The sequence below is a fragment of the Octopus bimaculoides genome, chromosome 24 (assembly GCF_046866305.1).
Source record: "Octopus bimaculoides isolate indiv1 chromosome 24, ASM4686630v1, whole genome shotgun sequence".
Lineage (NCBI taxonomy): Eukaryota > Metazoa > Mollusca > Cephalopoda > Octopoda > Octopodidae > Octopus > Octopus bimaculoides.
Window position 1 is genome coordinate 28,067,640 of NC_142951.1, and position 18,001 is coordinate 28,085,640.

General features: G+C 37.4%; 2 protein-coding genes across 8 annotated transcripts in view; one reads left to right on the forward strand and one right to left on the reverse strand.

The window, feature by feature from the left end:
• The window catches only part of LOC106882219 (splicing factor 1), a 55,980-nt gene extending 51,569 nt beyond the window's left edge, over positions 1-4,411 (forward strand). For 3 of the 6 annotated variants that reach the window (XM_089340964.1, XM_089340965.1, XM_089340963.1), the window contains 2 exons: positions 1,262-1,363; positions 2,978-4,411. In XM_089340964.1, coding sequence (XP_089197090.1) covers positions 1,262-1,363; positions 2,978-3,237 — 362 coding nt within the window. In that variant the 3' untranslated portion in view covers positions 3,238-4,411. The remainder of the gene's footprint in view (positions 1-1,261; positions 1,364-2,977) is intronic. The other 3 variants (XM_089340967.1, XM_089340968.1, XM_089340966.1) reach the window with 1 other exon arrangement.
• LOC149131251 (transmembrane protein 243-like) lies at positions 3,850-16,188 on the reverse strand. Of its 2 annotated transcripts, XM_089340969.1 has the most exons (6): positions 16,005-16,188; positions 8,616-8,663; positions 7,399-7,480; positions 5,854-5,879; positions 5,017-5,043; positions 3,850-4,547 (listed from the first exon to the last, which is right to left on the reverse strand). In XM_089340969.1, the coding sequence occupies exons 1-6, from the start codon at positions 16,086-16,088 to the stop codon at positions 4,410-4,412; spliced, it is 405 nt and encodes a 134-aa protein (XP_089197095.1). In that variant the 5' UTR covers positions 16,089-16,188; the 3' UTR covers positions 3,850-4,409. The 2 variants fall into 2 exon arrangements, with proteins under 2 accessions (XP_089197095.1, XP_089197096.1); XM_089340970.1 differs by lacking the exon at positions 8,616-8,663.
• Positions 16,189-18,001: the final 1,813 nt, after the last annotated feature.

Below are 18,001 nucleotides of genomic sequence, written 5' to 3' on the forward strand. Positions count from 1 at the left end.
TTTCTTTTTCCAAGCAACTATGGTTACTATCCCTCCTAAAAAAATCGAAACAAAAAATCTTGGTTTCAAACAGTTAAACAGCTCTTGTTTCTCTCCTTTGCCTGTCAAGTGGGCCACTTTTGGTAAGCAGAACTAGCAATTGTCCAACTAGATGTTTTAAGAGAAATTATACAGGGGCAGGCATGGCTTTGTGGTAAGAAGCTTGCTTCGCAACCATATGGTTCTAGGTTCAGTCTCACAGTGGTTTCTATTATAGCCTTGGAGCAACCAAAGCCTTGCGAGTGGATTTGGTAAATGGAAATTGAAAGAAATTCAAATACATTTATACATATTAATGTGTGTGTGTTTTTGTCCCTCATCACCACTTGACAACTGGTTTTGGTGTGTTTATGTCCCCGTAAACTTAGCAGTTCAGCAAAAGAGACGATAGAATAAGTACCAGGCTTGAAAAAAGTAAAAAAATTACTGGGTTGATCCATTCAACTACAAATTTTTCAGGGTGGTGCCCCAGCATGGCCACAGTCTAATCTAATGACTGCAACAATTAGAAGGTAAAAAAAATAAGATAGGCGCAGGCATGGCTATATATATATATATATATATATATATATATATATATATATATATTGGCTGTATAGTAAGAAGCTTGCTTCCCAACCACATGGTTCCAGGTTCAGTCCCACTGCATGGCACCTTGGGCAAGTGTCTTCTACTATATAGCCTTGGGCCAATCAAAGCCTTGTGAATGGATTTGGTAGACGGAATCTGAAAGAAACCCATTATGTTTGTGTATATATATATATATATGTGTGTGTGTGTGTCTGTTTGCTGCTACTGCTTGACAACCGGTGTTGGTTTGTTTATATTCCCTTAACTTAGCGAGATCAACTAAGAATTCTTTAAGGTGGTGCCCCAGCATGGCCACAGTCCAATGACTGAAATAAGTAAAAGATAAAAATGATAAACGACACCAACATTTTTGTTTTTTTTATTTGTTGAACAGGAAGGTAAATTGTGAAATTCTTCATTAGCAACAGATCTCCTCGTTTTGTTTATACCCCAGTAGCTTATTATAGTGTGGGGGGGGGGGGATTGATCTCTGGGACATGTGACGGAATTTACAAACGAGTTGTTACATTGCCACTCTCAGTGCTTCAGCACTTCGGTGGATCCCTGTTGAAAATGCTGTGCTATTGCAAATAATATTACATTTCATCTCGCAGTGATTTTTGGCCTGATTGATTTATGTATTTTTTCCCAGCAGGTGTGCCACCACCTCCGCCAGGTTTATTGACTGCTCCTCCACCACCACCGCCACCAAATAGCCAGTCCGCCGGTGTCATGCCCTGGATGAGTTCTCAAGGTAAGTTTGGAATACACAAGATTTTGAAGACCTAAAAGATATGCTTAAACAGTAGCTCTGTGTATGTATGTATGTATGCATGTGTGTATGGATATATGTTTGGTAATGCTAAATATTATTAACTGTTGCTTCTGCTAAATATTAATGTATATATGTATATAGGTACAGGTATGACTGTGGTAAGAAGCTTGCCTCCCAACCACATGGTTCCGAGTTCAATCCCACTGTGTGGCACCTTGGGCAAGTGTCTTCTACTATAGCCTCAGGCTTGTGTGTATGTATATATATATATATATATATATACATACACACAAACACATACATATATATATATGTTTGTGTGACATCACACTTTTTAAAAATTTATTTTGCTACAAATTCTGATATAATTGGAATCTTTACCATCTGAAGTGTATTTGCTGGTATGCTGCAGTTAACTCCAGACAGTTACTATATATCATTGCGCATACATTACTGGAAATCCACAGTAGCATTTTCAAAAAATTATAATAGTAGATTGGCATGGCTGTGTAGTCGAGATATTTGCCTCCCAACCACTTGTTTTCTACTATAGCCCTAGGCCTATATGTGTGTGTATGTGTGTTTAGAACTGTGGTCGTTTGTATGAAAGTTATGGCAAGCAGTGTTGTCGATTTGTTTCTACAGCTGGATGCCCTTCCTCATGCCAACCACTCCAAGAGTGTAATGGGTACTTTTTACATGCCAGTTACGTGAGACTGGCATTGATCACAACTACGATTCTAACCCATGACAGCAGAGAAGATGGATGTCAAATGATGATGAAAATGTGTGTAGACACACGCACACAAATATAGTTGCTGTGAAATAGTGTTGATTTATCTACTTTGAGTATATATTTATCATGTAGCCTATAGTGTCTATATATATAATAATATTAGGGATAAAAATCCAAATATCATTATCTTATTCTTATTTATTGTGCTTTTACTTATTAATTTTTCTATATGTGACAGTGGATTTTCATCGATGAGTTCATAAACCTTGGTTCTTTTCCCTAAAACTATGTGTGTGTAGCAATATATCCTATTGAGAACCCAAGATATTTTAGTTGTCTTATAGTGTATTTTTGTGGAGGCACGTGGCTTAGTGGTTAGAGTGTTGGACTCACGATAGTAAGATTGTGGTTTCGATCCCTAGAACGGGCAATCTGTTGTGTTCTTGAGCAAAACTCTTCAACTGATGTTGCTCGAGTTCACTCAGCTCTAGAAATGAGTTTAGCCTAGAGAGGCTTTCTCACCCAAGATATGCTGCGTAACTGCAACAACCCCCAAGGAGTTAAGGGACTTGTCATTAGTATATTTAATTTTGTGGGAATTGTTGCTCTTACTGCTACTTTTTGTGTGTGTGTGTGTGTATATATATATGCGTCCTGCCCTAACTCTTCGAAACGCCAGTGTTTTAATGGTGGCAACTGATGAAGGATATGTTCTCTATGTGGCCTGTTTGTTTGTTGTACCTTGTTTATCATTTTTTCTTGTTTTTTTTGCAACGTCATGTACCCAGGTATGCATCTATATGCATATACTCATATAGTTTTTCTTTGTAATAATTCACTAATATTTCTGTCTCCAGGTGGATTACCCCAGCAATTATCTCCATCTGGGCCTCCTTGGCAGAATGCAGCCGTTCCTCCACCACCACCATCGAACGTGCCTCCATGGCAACAAGGACCCATGCATTCGATCGGCACTTCGGTTGCTCCACCACCACCGCCACCAGGAAGCCAGCACGGTTACGGTGGGATCCCTCCGCCCCCGCCTCCTGGAGGATATGACATGAATCCTGGAATGAATCCACTGCTTGTTGCCCCTCCACCACCACCACCCAGCTAGACCATTCCACCCATTTGAGTTAGCAGTGGCACCATCTTGTACATACAGAACTGAAGCCATCTCAGGGAGAAGGCTGCTTCCCCCCCCCCTCTCATGGTTAACACTCAGAACTTTCCTTCTCTATTCTTGCTGCGTGTGCGCACACACTTAGACACACACACACTTGTCTACCCCTCCTTCCAGCCTGCTGTAACTCACCCCCACCCCCTTCTTCTCTACCTTTGCTCTTTGGTATCAGTTCCTCTCTGCCAGATACGTCCACAAACCTGACAATTTTTCTATGCAGTGTCTCTGCATTAAAACCATTATATTTTTTTCATGTGTTTTACAGAAAGAAAAAAAAGAATTACTTCCGCATTTGTAAAACAATCCATTTGAACCCAAACTTGCAGACCAGCCAAAAGAAAAAAAAAAACTCTCTGCCACCCCTATTTTATTTTCTTTATTCTTATCTCTTTCCTTTCTTTTACTCACGCACAGATTTAAAAAAATAATGATAATCTTCCATTATAGAAATCCATCTGCTTTCTTTGCACCTTTCCCAGCCTGGGCTGATTAATTAGTTAATTAGAAATGTGACGAAGGAATTTGTAAAAAAAAGAAAAAAAAATCTTTTGGGTTAACTTCAATTTTATTTTTTATATATAAGATTGAAAACAGATTTAAGTCTCCATGTAAAGTGTGAATGAAAAAAAATAGATGTTCAAAAATATTTGTGATTTGAATTAGATTTAGAAAGTCTTTGTTGCAACATCAGTGGAAGACATTTTTGTTGTCTTAACATCTCAGAAGTCAGCTTTATATATATATAAATATGTTTTTGTACAATTAGCATTTTCTTTTTTTTTTTGTTGTCAAAAGTAATTTATCTTTGCAAAAGTAAACTCTTTTTCTTTGTTGCTTAGCTGATGCAATAAAAGTTCTTTACGAAAATAAATAAACCCTAACAACTTCAATACTAGAATAGGAAGGAAAGCATAACAAATGGAAAGGGATTTTTAATATAGAATTGGTGGTGGTGGTATTGTGGTGAAACCTTTATTTAATCTTAAATTGTGTGCTACGGGGAAGAAGGTCCTTACATAATGATTTAACTGGCTAAAGCAGTTATTAAAAAGAAAAAGGATGCAACAACATACAGTCTTAGTTGATTGTCCTGTGACTTAGGAAGATTATTTTGTTGTTGTTGGTGGTGGTGGTGCAGTAGGAGCTATGCTGATTTGCTTGTGAAACACATAGATATCTGTTGTAAGGCACTGGAACAAGATTACTGCACCCACAACCAGCAAGAACCAATATTTGTCAGGTGCCTGTAATAAGAGAAGGAACAGTCATTTTCCACTAATGTTTGTGTGTGTGTGTGTGTGGATATAACTAAAAAAAATACGAAGGTGGAAGTGGGTTGTATTATATTTAATTTGTTGCAATGGGGGAAAAAAAATTTTTTTTTCTAAATTTCATTTTTTAAAATTACATTTGTTTCAATTTTTTTTTTTTTTCCCTCCCTCTCCACAAGATTTTTTATAATTCACAAAAATTACAAACTTGTTGATTATATATATATACATTCATACAAAGAACTGTCAGGAAAAGGTGATGAAGTACTACAGTAAATTGAAACATTCTATTAAAGAGTATCAACGAAATTGGCAGAGTTCCTCAAGGATCCTGCCATCTTCTTTTCATTTTATATTCTCTTTGCAAAAAACAGAAAAGGAACCAAAAAAAAAAAGAAAAAAATTTATTTCAGAAATACTCAAAAAAATGTCGGATATTTACCAAGTCTCCACTTCTGTACCACCAAGCCTGCATTGAAGGTTTAAAAAAATTTTTTTCAATTAATGACTTGTAAAAAGAAAATTGATAATTACAGTGAACATTTTTAGATCAACATCTAACAAATTGTTATTTAGGATTTTCTTTTCAATATTGTTATAAACTTTTAAGATCAAAATAAATTGGGAAAAGTCTCTTCTTTTTATTATTTATTTTTTGCAAATGACTTAAGTTTCCATAAATGATTTTTCAGATGTGTTCAAGGACTTCTTTCATTAAAATGCCAATTAACCAATTAACATTTACCTGTTAACCCTTTAGCATTCAGATTACTCTGTCAAATGTAATGCATATTTATTCAGTATTTTGAATTAATCATGCAATGTTGTGATTGTCTATTTTGAGAAGGACATTGTAACATAGGTGTGAGAAGCCAGATATGGACCAGTTTAAACCCTTTAGCATTCAGTTAACTTTGTCAAATATATTCACATTTTAAATCATGCATTATCTTGTAGCCTCGAGATTCTGATGTGATTATTTTTAGAATGACATTGTAAGGTAGGTATGAGAGGCGGGATCTAGCCAGTTAGAACATAAAACAAGTAGAATATTTGGGCCAGATGTGGTTGGGTTGAATATAAAGGGTTAAGATAGAATCAGTTTATGTTCCTAACACTAGCTTAATGATAACTAAGTTGTTTTACTAAATTCTTTGTAAGAAACACAGAGCATCTCAAAATAAATACGGTAACAAAAGGGTTAAATAATAAACTGCAATAGGTGAACTGCAAGGGATTACTGTTTGTAGAGTAGTAGAATATGAAGACTGGAACTTACCACAGCACATGCCACCAGGCTGCTCACTGAAAGAAATTAAAAACAAAGAAAATTGAATGTATGTGTTTGGTGGTGACTCAGTTAAATATAGCACAGGTATGACATCAATTTTCGAGAACCTTTCTGGGGTTAATTACATTTCTATACCAGGTGTGGTCACATTGGTTAAAACACTTCAAATTAAGCAAATACTAAATTTAAGTAATTAAATGAAGTACAGGTACCTGTACATCATCATAATTCAATGTCCATTCTCCATGCTGGCATGGGGTAAATGGCCTGACAGGTGTTGGCCAGCTGCCCGGGCTCCATTTGTCTGTTTTGGCATGGTTTCCATTAGTGTCCATGGTGTAAGTTTATTAATACTGTACTGTGTAAAGTACAAGTAAACTAGCCTGGAGACTGCAGGAATTTGAAGTCCCTTCTTGTAAATTAGTGCAGATTATAAGAGATTGAAGACCACTAGTATTCAGGAAATCGGTATTTTACTTGTAGTAACATTTTGGTTCAGAGTATTCAAATATCTTTATGATTGAAGTTTAGTTAATACCCGAACTGGCTCCTGTGCAGGTGGCACGTAAAATACACCATTTTGAGCGTGGCTGTTGCCGGTGGCATGTAAAAGCACCCACTACACTCTCGGAGTAGTTGGCATCCAGCAGTAGAAACTCTGCCAAATCAGATTGGAGCCTGGTGTAGCCATCTGGTTCCACCAGTCCTCAGTCAAATCGTCCAACCCATGGAAAGCGGACGTTAAACGACGATGATGATGAGAAGAATGAATAAACAATGGACAGGCAAGTAACATAGACCCAAGACAGAATAGATTTGTGGGAGTCTGGATGAGACTGGTCTTTGAGTAGAAAGGTAATATGAAAGTCAAGTCTACTTATACATTCTGTGTTTTGATCCTTTTTTAAGATGGTTCAGATGTGATTTGAAAGAGAATTCACAACTCTTTTCATAGATCAAGCAACTAGACAGAAGTGTATTGGCAGCATCTTAGTCTCATGTTACCAACCAATCTCAGAACAGGTTCATATGGATGAAATTTTATTCTGTCAGTTTGGTTACAGATGGATATCATTGCACAATATATTTCTTTATCCTTTGCCTTATCTTACTTTACATTATTTAATTATTTTATTGTATTTTTTTCTTAATCGATAGCTTATTTAAAATCATCTTATTTTAAATCATCTCCTCTCATGCCTAATGCTACTCACCTTAATATATTTAAAGTCACACTTTCATTAAACCCCACTGCATTTCTTTTCTCCTCTCTCCTCTCTTATTTTCTATATATGTAGCATTTAACCTTATTATGAAGTGTTTTGCTCAAGACCACAACGTGTTGCCAGGTCCAGGAATTGAAAGCACAATCTTACAATCATGAGTCCAACACCTTAATCACTAATGGATGCGCTTCTACGTAATGAATTATGAAGTATTAGATATATAAAAAGGTATGATGGTCATTGTTAAATGCTTTTGGAGATAAACCAGTCCTATTCAGTAGATCTTAAGACTAACTAATATACTTACTAACTAAATTGCAGGCAAGAAGATAGTCCGGAGATGAATTTTCTCTGACATGACCTTGTACCAAACATATAAGGAATGATATCTGTAATAAAACAAAAATACAATGAAAAGAGGGGGGATACAGAAGACCTGAGCAACAATGGCTAAACTGGTGAAGGAGAGGGGGGAAAAAGTTGGAATGGTCATGACTGGAATAACTTTGATCATAAGACTTGCAGGATAACCCTGGGATCACGAGTGCAGCATCCTAACCGCTGGGCTATATGCCTTTCAGCATCTTTCAGTTTCTGTTTACCAAACCAAATTTGTTCACAAGGCTTTGGTCAACCCAGGGCTATAGTTGAAAACACTTGCCCAAGATACCATGCTGTGGGGGTCATATCTAGAACCATGTGGTGAGTAAGCACATTTCTTACCACAGAGCGAAACTGTCAATGGAACCTGTGCCCATCATCGCCTTCCTGGCACTTGTGCCAGATGGCACATGTAAAGACATTCGAGCGAGATCGTTGCCAGTACTGCCTGACTGGCCTTCGTGCCGGTGGCATGGAAAAGCACCCACTACACTCTCGGAGTGGTTGGCATTAGGAAGGGCATCCAGCTGTAGAAACTCTGCCAAATCAGATTTGAGCCTGGTGCAGCCATCTGGTTCACCAATCCTCAGTCAAATCGTCCAACCCATGCCAGCATGGAAAGCGGACGTTAAATGACGATGATGAGAGCCATACCTTCACCTTCAGATATTTTATATCTTTGTGGTCAATTAGCAAATCAATTATGATTCAGTTAATGAAAGCATTATAAGGGTAGTAAGCTTTAAAGCACAGAGATAAATGGAGCTTCCAGTGTCAACGATACTGGAGGCTTTAAAAAAGAAGAAATATAAGATTATTCAATTTAACCCTTTAGCATTCAGATTACTCTGTCAAATGCAATGCTTATTTACTTGCATTGTTTTGAATTAATCATAGATTATCTCAGAGCTTTGAGATTTTGATGATGTGATTGTTTATATTTTTGGAATGGTATTTGGGGTAAGAGTGAAAGTCTTGGATTTGGCTGCTGTGAACGTAAAACAGATGGAATATTCAGGCCAGAATATTATGGCAGGTTTAAATGCTAAAGGGTCAAACGATGTTACAATTATTTGTTGACAGAAATGAGGGAACATTCAGTTTATAAAAGTAGAATAAAAAGAAAAGAAAAAAAAAACTTACAAAAACAACAAAACCCACAAAACCATTGAAACATCTCACAAACAAAATCTGAAATAAGAAAAAAAGAAAATAAAAGAATAAGAATTGTTTTTAAACAGGCTCCGAAATAAAATAGGGTTAAAATAAAGTTATTGGACTACATGTTAACTTTGTTATACAGTAATGTCTTTAATTAGTGTAGCTAATCCCATAGCTTGCTATGCTTTTCAAATTTCTTCAACTCCCAAGTCAAAATAGGAGGAGACGAGAAGGCACCTGGTTATATAAAATCTGCCTCAACCCATGCAAGCATGGAAAAGTGGACATTAAATGATGATGATGATGATCTTTTGCTACACCAAATACAGTATAATTCTGTCTAATGTAGAGATCCCTTACTATACAGGGTCATGCTAACTCTATTGTTTCTTTAGATGAGTACATTCTTTTGCTTTTTTTTCCATGACAAATTAAAAATCTCAGCTTATTGTTGCTTTTACATTTGAAATGATAGATTGCTGCATTGTTTGTGTGTTTAAAAATAACGAATTCATTGAAAATATTAATAATCAGTTTTAGCCTCTTTGTTTCTCACAAATATATTTATGTGAGCATATGTGTGTGAGCGTGCGTGTGTGTGTGCATGAAAACACATTATTCTATGTTAGCATGGCTTTATCTATTTCAATGACTTACAGAATTTTTAACATGCCAACTGAGGATTCTCTGTGTGGTTGCTCAGCAGAGAAGTTTCCTCAGATTGTACTCTATTGTCCCTTATAAAAGACACATTGAATCAGGCAAGGACAACTTTGTACAAGAAGCAGGCTACAAGAGACAGAATATTCATCAGGAAGGCTGCACTACAAAATAGACTTCAAGGTAACGTTTTTGTGAGGCTATATCTTTGTAAAGAACAAAAAGTTTAGAAAGGTATAACAATGCACTCTAGACGAAAAAATGGACTATATACCTGTTGTAACTTTGTTATCTATAGTCCGATGATATTTTGGAATTAGAATTCCTTCTTCAGATCTTATTTGCTGGAGTCTCTGCTATAAACTGTTATTATATATAATATGGACCAAATGTTCTCCCTGTTTTATATTAAACGGACCACATCCAACCACTCACATCTACCCTACAATGCCATTCTAAAAATATACAATCACACGATTGAAATCTCAAAGCTACAAGGTAATGTGTCGTAAGTTCAAAGCAATGAATAAATAAGGAACACATTTGACTAACAAATCTTAATGGTAATGGGTTAAGTTTTGCCATGGTCGACTTTGCCTTTCACTCCTATTAGGGTCGATAAATAGGTATCAAGAAATGCACTCAATGTAATTAATTAGCCCGTTTCACCCAAAATTTCTGACAGTGTCATAGTGGAAAGAATTATTAATTTTTTTGATCAGTTTATTCAACAAATGATACAGCTTAATTTCTGGTTTAGATAAGGGAACGAAGGTCATCCACTAATGTTAATAGACAGGTATGATAGTGAGCTGTGGACATTGAAAGTAGGTTTGAAGAGAAATAAATGATCTGTTTAGAAGTTAGAATGTGCAATGAAACGGTGTGTAGGGGAGACAACTGCACTTATAGAAACGATGTTAACCCTCTTATATTTCTTCTGAAATACGAAGAACTTAATAAAATAACTTTGTCACTATTAAGCTGGTATTTTGAAGACAAATTAATGTGAAATTTTGATACAAGGTCTTTTTTTTTTTAAAAAAAAAGATCACTTCTAAATAAGAAGTTTGTAACAAAACCAGGAACCAGGGTTAGTCTCAAGTGGGTTGGTATTAGAAAGGTGAATGGAAGAGGAGTCTTGGGGGTGAAAGAGAGCAATTGTTTGTAGATGATAATTGTGGTTCATGGGTGAGGATTAGAAAGAAGTGGTAAATTCAGAAATTACAATATTTGAGTTCATTGACAGAATGGTAAAAGATTGAGAAAAATGGTGAAATAGATGTTAAAGGAATGAGTTGGATGGAGAGGACTGACAATGATGGCAAAAATAATAATGATGATAATGGTAAGAAACGAGGGTGGTGACGGTGATTATGTTGCCAATGGTTGTTATGATGATGATGTTAATGATAATTGTGACGAATGTTGGGCCTCACGGAGGCAATGACAAGTGTCCAAGACCTTTGGTGATATGCTGTGCTTGAGAAGACTGGTAATGATAATTGTGGTGATGATAATAGTGATGTTGACAGTGGCAACAATGAAAATGATGGTTATAATGGTACTGTTACTGATGAGGTCTTCATCGTCATCCTTTAATGTCTCTTTTCCATGCTGGCAGGAGTCAGAAGGTTTGACTGAGACTGGTAAGCCAGAGAGCTGCACCAAGCTCCAACTATCTCTTTTGGCATGGTTTCTGTGGCTGGATGCCCTTCCTAATACCAACCACTTTACGAAGTGTACTGGGTGTTTTTCACATGTCACTGGCATGGGTGCCTTTTACACTCATGCCCTTCAACACAACTAATACACAGCCACCACTCTTATTAAAAGAATAATGCCACAGCTCACTCACTCATCTTAAAACCTCCACGATTCCTGATAATGTTTCTTGATAACCCTCCACATGCCAGCTTTACAAAGACTAGCCTTCTTCAGAATCAAGAAATATTTAACCGCTGATCCACTGCTAAGCCTCAATTTACAAAGCAAGCTCATATACAACCCATAGAGAAATATTTGATTGCAGATCTGAAGCAGTAGACATAGTTGCATACATGCTTGTGTAGAAGTTAGCTGTTTAATACATATCTCAAGGGAATTCAGTGTTTTGTGATATGAAATTAATATTCCCAGGAGGCTAATCCCATTAATTAGTGATATTGACATATTTGTTTGTTTGTGTATATATATATATATATATATATATATATATATATATATATATATATATATATATATATATATATGTATATATATATATATATAATAAATGAGTATATGCATATATACGTACATGTATGCACATACTTACATCTACCTGTATATATAGATGCATATCTGGGTACAGGACATTGCAAACAAAACGTAGACAAAATAATAAACAGAGTACAGAAAACACACAGGCCACATAGAGAACATTTCCTTCATCAGCTGCCACCATTCTAACACTGGCGTTTCGAAGAGTTAGGGCAGGATGCATCGTTAAAATGGCTCTTCCCACAGACCACAAATTAAATTTGTACCATGGAGGAATGTAGTGGCGGACAGAAAACCAAAACAGTAGAATAAACAAAAAAGGCTATACGGCCAGAAGTGGAAAAATATGTGTATACATACATACATACATACATACATACATACATACATATATATATATATATATATATATATATATATATATTCTATAATGTAGAATATGAAGTTGTCTAAAACTGTCAGTCTTCTCCATTGAAAAATAGAAGTTGATGAAATAATTATTTTTAATACAGGCACAAGGCCTGAAGTTTAGGGGAAGGTGCTAGTCTATTACTAACCCCAGTATTTTCTAGACTGGTACTTTATTTTATCAGCTCCTGAAAGGATGAAAAGCAAAGTTTTCTTTGACAGAATTTGAGCTTAGAACATAAAGCCAGAAGAACTACTGCTAACATTTTGTTTGGGATGTTAGCTCACTGCCTTACTCAGATCTATAATATAGAATATTATATAGAACAGAAAATTTCCTGAAATTGTCAGTTTTCCTATTGAAAGATAAAAGGTTGATGAAATAACGGCTGATAGAATGTCTTGGAGCAGTAAAGCTGTATTCACTTCTGGACCATATCAAAAAGTTCTGGCATTTGGTCAACGGATGTCAGAGAGGTTCTTTAAAAGACAATTTTGGAAAGAACCACTCAGTTCAGTCAATTTCTAAAAATTTCTAACTCCCATTAAACCCTTATATATATTTCATATATTAACAGTGACTGATTAAGACAAGGGCTTCAAGGACCACAGTTCAGGGGTCGCCACCAACTAGAGGATTTTAAGTGAAAAATTATTGAAAACATCACTATTAAGGACCTCAGAGTACTCCAGAGGCCTGCAGAATCTTAATCCAGCACTGCAAATTAAGCAAGCTTTTAAAACATCAAAGATCAGAGGCAATATTTGGAAAGTGACGTACCCTAAAGTAGTTGTATACTGCCAACTTAACGTGACAGTCCCAATAAGGGAATCATACTACTGCTATTTAACACTAGGAAGCTGGACCGCTTCCTATTAGGCCTTGACACATTTCCTGTGTCCTTATTTTTGCGAGGGGGAGACAAACTCCTCCACCCAGCCTAGCCTGCATTCAGGGACATGTTTCTGAGTCTTTGCTCGTCATCAGCCTGAAGTAGCACGACCAGCTGTTTGAAAAAGCCTGTTTACCTCTCGCAAGGATATACTATTTCAGTGAAAGCTTACAAGTCATAGACTTGGTCTTGTGGCTAGGAAGCTGGTCCCAAAACTATGTGGTTGTAAGTCTGAGTTCAATGCACAGCACCTGGAGCCAGTGTCTTCTACCAGAACCTTGGGCAGGGTTATTTTAATAGCATTTTAAATCTCCAAGCAAAACAATACACTGGGGTCCCTACATACACTGCCACAGTATACATAAATTAGCATTGCACCTCTAAATCTGTGGAGTTCCCAAATAGCAACTACACAGCGAGCCTATGCTTTCAGACAGCACAATCCCTATGAGTGGGTAGATGGAAACTTGCAGAATCCTGCTAAACAAACTATGCTAATTCTTGGTTTATCTTAGCCATATCATGGTTTAACACATTCTGGGTGCCTTTATTGGCACTACATAAATACAGAGGTCCCGATGCATCTACGTAACGATATGTTTTTACAGTGCACACTCGTTAGAGGGTTAGGGTTACGTAGATGTGTTGGGAACTCTGTATTTAAGTAGTACCGTTAAAGGTTCTCTGTATTTAAGTAGTATTGTTAAGGGACCTCTGTATTTCAGTAGTACCCCTTTATTTAGCAAAGTCTTCAGACCAGGTGTGACGATAGCAAGATCTTTCTCATTTTCTTCCAGTAGTCCAGGAAAAGGGCAGGGATGCTGTCCTTCCTCATCTATGTTAATCAGCGAATAAATAAAAGTGAATTTAAAAGATGCTGTGGAGCCAAAGTTAAACTTAGGTCAACAGTCTAGTTTCAATTTCCAGTCACACTATATTTATCGTCGTCGTGGCACTCCATCGGTTACGACAACGAGGGTTCCAGTTGATCTGATCAACGGAAACAGCTTGCTCGTGAAATTAACGTGCAAGTGGCTGAGCACTCCACAGACACGTGTATCCTCAACGTAGTTCTCGGGGAGATTCAGCGTGACAAGGCTGGCCCCTTGGAAATACAGGCACAACAGAAACAGGAAGAAAGAGTGAATGAAAGAGTACAGCAGGGTTTGACACCACCCCCTGCCAGAGCCTCGTGGAGCTTGAAGTGTTTTCCCTTAATAAACACTCACAATGCCTGGTCTGGAAATCAAAACCGCGAGTCCGCTGCCCTAACCACTGGGCCATTGCACCTCCACACTATATTTATAAATAACAGCGTCCAGGAAGGCATGAGCAAGAAACCTCATTTTCTATCTATCTATCTTAAATCTGAAACCCAGTGCCTATGTAAATCGATATGTTACTAAAAATATATCACAAAATAATTGTACACATCTTCACTTAAAAGCCACACATCTCCGCATTGAAAGGTCACAGTTCCGGGTGTGATGCGATTAGAATGTCGCAGAAAAAAAATCACAAGATGGATTCTTCAGGCTGGACCAACGAGCAGGAGATGCAAGGGGCAGACCAAAGCCAAGAAGGCATACACCCGGAAAGTGTAATGAGTTGTTTTTTGATAGGACCCCTATAGAGGAAATGCATGAGGCCTCTACCCTCCGCCCCCAGAAAATGTAGGCAGAGAAGAGTAATGGATGAAAATATCAGTTGTTATTATAAAATGGAAGGCAGCGAGCTGGCATAAAGTTGTTAGCATTCTGGACATCTACGTAACCATATGCTTAGCGGCATTTCTTCCGGCTTTATGTCTTAGGTTCAATTTTTGCTGTAGTTGACTTTAACATGTATCCTTTTGGGGTCGATAAAATAAGTCGAATACTAGGATCGATGTAATCGATTTCCCCATCCCCTCAAAAACTACTGGCCCTATTATTATTATTATTGAGTAAGAGGGCAGCGCATGCCATCAAAGTGACACTGGATACAAATATACGAAGTCCAATATACCCATCATGACTGGACGTCTGTGAACAGGGCGGTGAGCGGGCAGAATCGTTAGTACCCCGGACGAAAGGATTAGCTTTTGTCTTTACGTTCTGAGTTCAAATTCCGCCGAAGTCTACTTTGCCTTTCATAGGTTGATAAAATAAGTACCAGTTGAACACTGAGGTTGATGTAACCGACTTATGCCTCCCCAGAAAATTGCTGGCTTTGTGCCAAAATTTGCGGAAGCTGTTTTCAGTTGAGTATGTCTACCTTATAGCTAAGAACTTGCTCGGTTGGCTAGGAATAGCAGGTAGCTCTTCTTAGTCTTACATTATATTTGAAAATTAGAGTGCTCATAACAGGATAACTGGAACGCCTTCTATTAGCTAAGCACTTACTTTTTTTGTGGCCGAGTGCACAAGTTAAAATTTACCTGGCTGTTGGGGCAATTTATTTAAAGAATATAGCAGAATATATCGACTTCATTGCTCGTACGAAGTCATTTCAGACCTCAGTATTTCAAATAACAACCAAATGTACCACAAATTACACCCTGTTATTTCGAAAAAAAAAAAGAGATTAAAAGCATGTGGTGGGAAATAGCGTAGTTATTTGATGTTTTACGTCAATTTAATTGAAACATGCCGGCCTGAAAAACCAACTTGTGGGGGCGAATTTATGTGCTTCGATTAAAACTATGCCTATAGTCTTTTAGATAAACTATTTCCTAAACAGAAAAAATAAAGTTGCTGTGGTCACTACTGAAACAACAGACTGACCTCGACCGGGGGTTAAATAACAGTAACTTTTTCTTGTATGCGTACAAGGTAGTAACAAGTAATGGTACAATGTTTTAAGATACAAACAACATCAACGTCCGGTCAACTTGTAGTTCGTTCCATTAGCCAACATTTAAAAGTGGGTCGCAACAAAACTTCAGAAAACTATTCGGTTAAAGTTTTATAAGTTCTTGAAGCGGGGTCCCGTTCGGGGTGGGCCCATCATCAACTCGCTCTGTTCGATGGAGAAACTAAATCGAAAGAATAGCCAACACTGGAGACGGTTATTTAATTAGTAAAATAGATATTTCCACATCTTTGAAGTTCACAGCTGTATGCTTAGGTATTAAACAAACAAAAGGTAAAGTAAACGCGATACTTACTTTGCGGGGACTAATCCCATGGTATATCGCACTTTCCAAAGGGGTCGTGTGTCGGTCTGTATCCGCCATGCCTCTCTCTATCATGTGATGTTGTCATTAGCGAACGAAAACAAAAGCTAAACAAGCACCTGACACCACCACACTCGTCACGTGACCGGCATTGAACCTATACACACGCACATAGCCACAAGCATATATATATATATACACACACACACACATTCTTTAACTTCACTCGCACTGTCCCTACCCCTCCTCCCCTTATATACCAGCTTCATCTATCTCTCCGCGCGGCACACAAACTTGGCTTTTTGCAAGCTAGTTATTGCTATAAGCAATTATTAGTTTCTCAATAGTCGTACTCCTTTTTCTTTCCTCTCTCTCTTTCGCTTTCTCACCCCAAGGGCGCACAAACACACACTTACACGTACATCTGCTGCAAACTTTACACCTAAGTGTATGCACGAATATTTTTTCTTTGAAATTTATTGGGTTGTACGTAAAGTTCGTGCCGATTCATAGTAGCTTACCTTTCGACTTATTTGCCATGAAACCACCTCAGTTCTGGGAAGAGGGTATTTTCAAGTTAAAGGAAAGATGGAGACGCATTGTGCAACAAAATGATTCATATTTGGTTGATTAAAAATGTAATGGCAAGTATTTATTGACCTTTTTCTTTCCTTTAAAAATCGGCACGAACTTTCCGGACAACCCAATATTTAAGCTTTATTTGCAGAATTCAAGCAAGCCGGTTACGAACAAGGCAACAAGGCCTCTTTGTTTTAAATCAAGACAACTTTTGGGGGCTGCTGGATATATGAATTAGTTAATGTGTGCATATGTACAGTGCTCCTTTTGTCACTATATTTCTTTAAAAAATACTACCTTTGTTTCAATGAATTATTAAAATAGAGAGGAATTTAGTAAAATAACTGTCATTTTTAAACTGGTGTTTGAGGCAAAAATTAACCTGAAATTTGTTGGAAGGTTTTAATTTAGATCACTTTAAAATAGGGAATTTGTTTGATAGAAACAGGGACAGTCTCAGGTGGGGAATTTACAGATTTAGGGGGTCAAATGATACTCTGTGTATGTAGTGATTCCAGAGCATTGCTTTGCTTGGAGGGTGCCTATTACATTACTAAAACGGCCCTGTTTATGTGTGTGCATATGTACATGTATGTATGTATGTATGCAAGTGTGTGTGTATGTGTGTGCATAAAGATATATGCTGATACTGAGACTCCCTTCGGCCATGACTGACCATGGGATTGCACCGAGAAAGTTACCCTCCCAGGCACAAGTTTGGGCAAGGTTGTATTATGGAAGACCAGCAGTCGCCCATGCATACCAGCCATCCCTCTATGTGCAAGCAATGTTATCCAAGGGAAAGGCAAAGGCTGATACAGCTTGGCACCAGTGATGTTGCAACTCATTGCTACAGCTGAGTGAACTGGAGCAACATGAAATAAAGTGTCTTGCTCAAGAACACAACATGCAGCGGGTCTGGGATTTGAACTCGCAACCTCACAATCGTAAGCTCGACGCTCTAACCACTGAGCCATGCACCTTCACGTAAGATATATATATATATATATATATATATATTATATACATGTGTATGTGTGTGCTATTGTCTCATTACCTTGACTCCATGTGATAGTTGCAAATGAATGTCACTCTCATGGAAGCAGTATTATCCATTTTTTAATCTTCCATAGAAACACATCAGATCATGGGGTGGAATATACCCTTTCTAGGGAACAAGCAAGGATCAGTGACAGGAAGGATATTCAGTCATAGAAAATCCGCCTCAGCAAATTATGTCCGACCCATGTAAGCCAGGAAGAAAACAAACATAGAACAATGATGATGATGACGATGAACACTTGCCTGGGGTATTTTTTCCTAAGACACATTATTCACACACAATTTAGTCTCGCCCATCCCCCATCACCACCAGTTTTAAAATTTGGCATTTAATTTGACAGTGAGAC